The following is a 2,024-nucleotide window of genomic DNA, read 5'->3' on the forward strand; positions in this document are numbered from 1 at the left end:
GGTCCTGCTGCTGGTGCTTTCCCAGCCCCTGCAGCACACACTGCTCTGTCTTCCCCTACTTATGCTCTTCCATCTTCCAAGTACCGCAAACTCATGGATGAGGAACCATTTCCATCCCGATAGAATTGCATCAGGTAACTGCAGGGTAAAAAAAAACGCGTGTAAAAGGTTTAAAGTAAGTAATGATGTCGCTCTGTTCTCCCCAGGTACCTTTTGTATGATGTAAATCCTCCTGAAGGGTTCAACCTTCGCAGAGACGTCTATGTTCGCATTGCTTCTCTCGTAAAGACCTTGCTGAAAAGTGAAAACTGGGTGTTGGTTCTGCCTCCCTGGGGACGACTTTATCACTGGCAGAGCCCCGACATTCTCCAGGTCCGCATCTCTTGGTCTGAGTTTTTCGATGTCCCAAGCCTCAACAGGAACATCCCCGTCATTGAGTACGAGCAGTTCCTTGCAGGTAAAGGAAGTGAAGTTCACCACACGTCACTGTTTGCAAAGAGGGCTGATGGGATCATTGTCCCCTGCCTTTCAGGAAAGAAGCATTTAGAAACCCTGAAATGAGGTGAAGAAGGGCTTGTGCTGTCATTGTTGCAGAGGCGCTCTTCCCATGGCAGCTACCTGCAGCCTTGAAAACTTCTGTGCTTCGTGATGTGTTTTACCCACCACGTAATTCAATTCAGCATTTCAATTTCCATTTCCACGGCGGTTCAGTTCTGTTTGGCACCTTGAATCATGTGTTGCTGGGTGGGAGCCGCAGGCTATCACATCCCTGGACCCTTTTAGCTTCTCTGGCTCACACAGAAGTTCCTTTTTTAGAGAGAAGACAGGGAAGGGGGGAGCAGTGTAATATTTGGACTTCCATGAGATTTTTCACTGCAAGAAATGCCAGCTAACGCCTTTATGGTGTGGCTTTTCCTGCTTACAGATCCTTTGTTTTGCCTTCTGCTCAGAGTCAGGTGGGCCCTTCATTGAACAGATTTATGTCCTACAAGGCTACGCAGAGGGATGGAAAGAAGGAACATGGGAAGAGAAGACTGATGAAAGGCCGTGCATCGATCAGCTGATGTACTCCAGGGACAGACATGGACACTACAGGTGACATCCTGTGATCCTTGCAGCTTTCTTCCCAGCTGTGCTCAGTGAAATGTTGGCCTGCTCTAAGGGAACAGGCCTGCGTGATTGTTGTGGTGGTATCTGCTGCTGTCTGGGTGCTCGAGGTTCCCTTTGGGCTTCAACAATAACATTAACAAAATATTTTGTCGATAACAAAACACTGCGTTGGTGCTCTAGCACGATCTGATTTTAGAAGGTGGTTGTTTCACACGCGACCAGGACAAAGCATCTGGCTGGTTCGTTTCTACTGATGTGTCCCCTTTGCAGGTGTGCGCTTTGTTTCCTTATATAAATGGCATTAATTAAAAATACAAGCCTGTGAACTAGTGCTTTGTGTTCCCTTTCAGGGGCTGGTTCTGGGATTATGAGGAAACCCGGGGCCTAAACCTCTCTTGCTTGTCTGTCCAAGGATCTGCCTCTTTTGTGGCTCCCATCCTCCTGAAGAACACTTCAGCACGGTGAGTAGCCTTCTGTCACTGCTCATTACTGCGTTGTGTGCCCACAGAGCCATTGCCACAGGGTAAGAGCAGGACCATCTTACAGGCTGTTGTGGTGCTTCGTCACCGGGTTAGTGCAACCCGTTAAAATCCTGATAGAGGGAATTTGCGCCATAAGAAGGCCCTGACTGGTGGGTTCAGTGGTGACAGGTTGTAGGTTAAACATTGCAGCGCTGGATCCTGAGAGGAAATAGCCTTGAGCTCCTCCATGTTTTCTCTCGGGGGGCTAAAAGTCCTTGCCACCCTCTGTTTGCCACCCCTTGTGTTTGCCATCCTCTGTTCGCTCCTGAGAGCAAAAACATCACAAAACTTTGTCATCGATAGGATTGAGTTGGCGATGAGAGGAAGGTTCCCCTCTGCCGAGCAAGGGGATGTGCAGTGCCTCCCGCTGGGAGCAGGGAAGCTGAGCCCTCC

General features: G+C 49.3%; 1 protein-coding gene across 1 annotated transcript in view; it reads left to right on the top strand.

Moving 5' to 3' along the window:
* Positions 1-206: 206 nt before the first annotated feature.
* Positions 207-2,024, top strand: part of POFUT2 (protein O-fucosyltransferase 2) — a gene marked incomplete at its 5' end in the record, with an annotated part of 6,210 nt that continues 4,392 nt past the window's right edge. The window contains 3 exons of the mRNA XM_010142636.1: positions 207-457; positions 951-1,095; positions 1,461-1,571. Coding sequence (XP_010140938.1) covers positions 207-457; positions 951-1,095; positions 1,461-1,571 — 507 coding nt within the window. The remainder of the gene's footprint in view (positions 458-950; positions 1,096-1,460; positions 1,572-2,024) is intronic.

The sequence above is a fragment of the Buceros rhinoceros genome, unplaced genomic scaffold, assembly GCF_000710305.1.
Source record: "Buceros rhinoceros silvestris isolate BGI_N320 unplaced genomic scaffold, ASM71030v1 scaffold46938, whole genome shotgun sequence".
NCBI lineage: Eukaryota > Metazoa > Chordata > Aves > Bucerotiformes > Bucerotidae > Buceros > Buceros rhinoceros.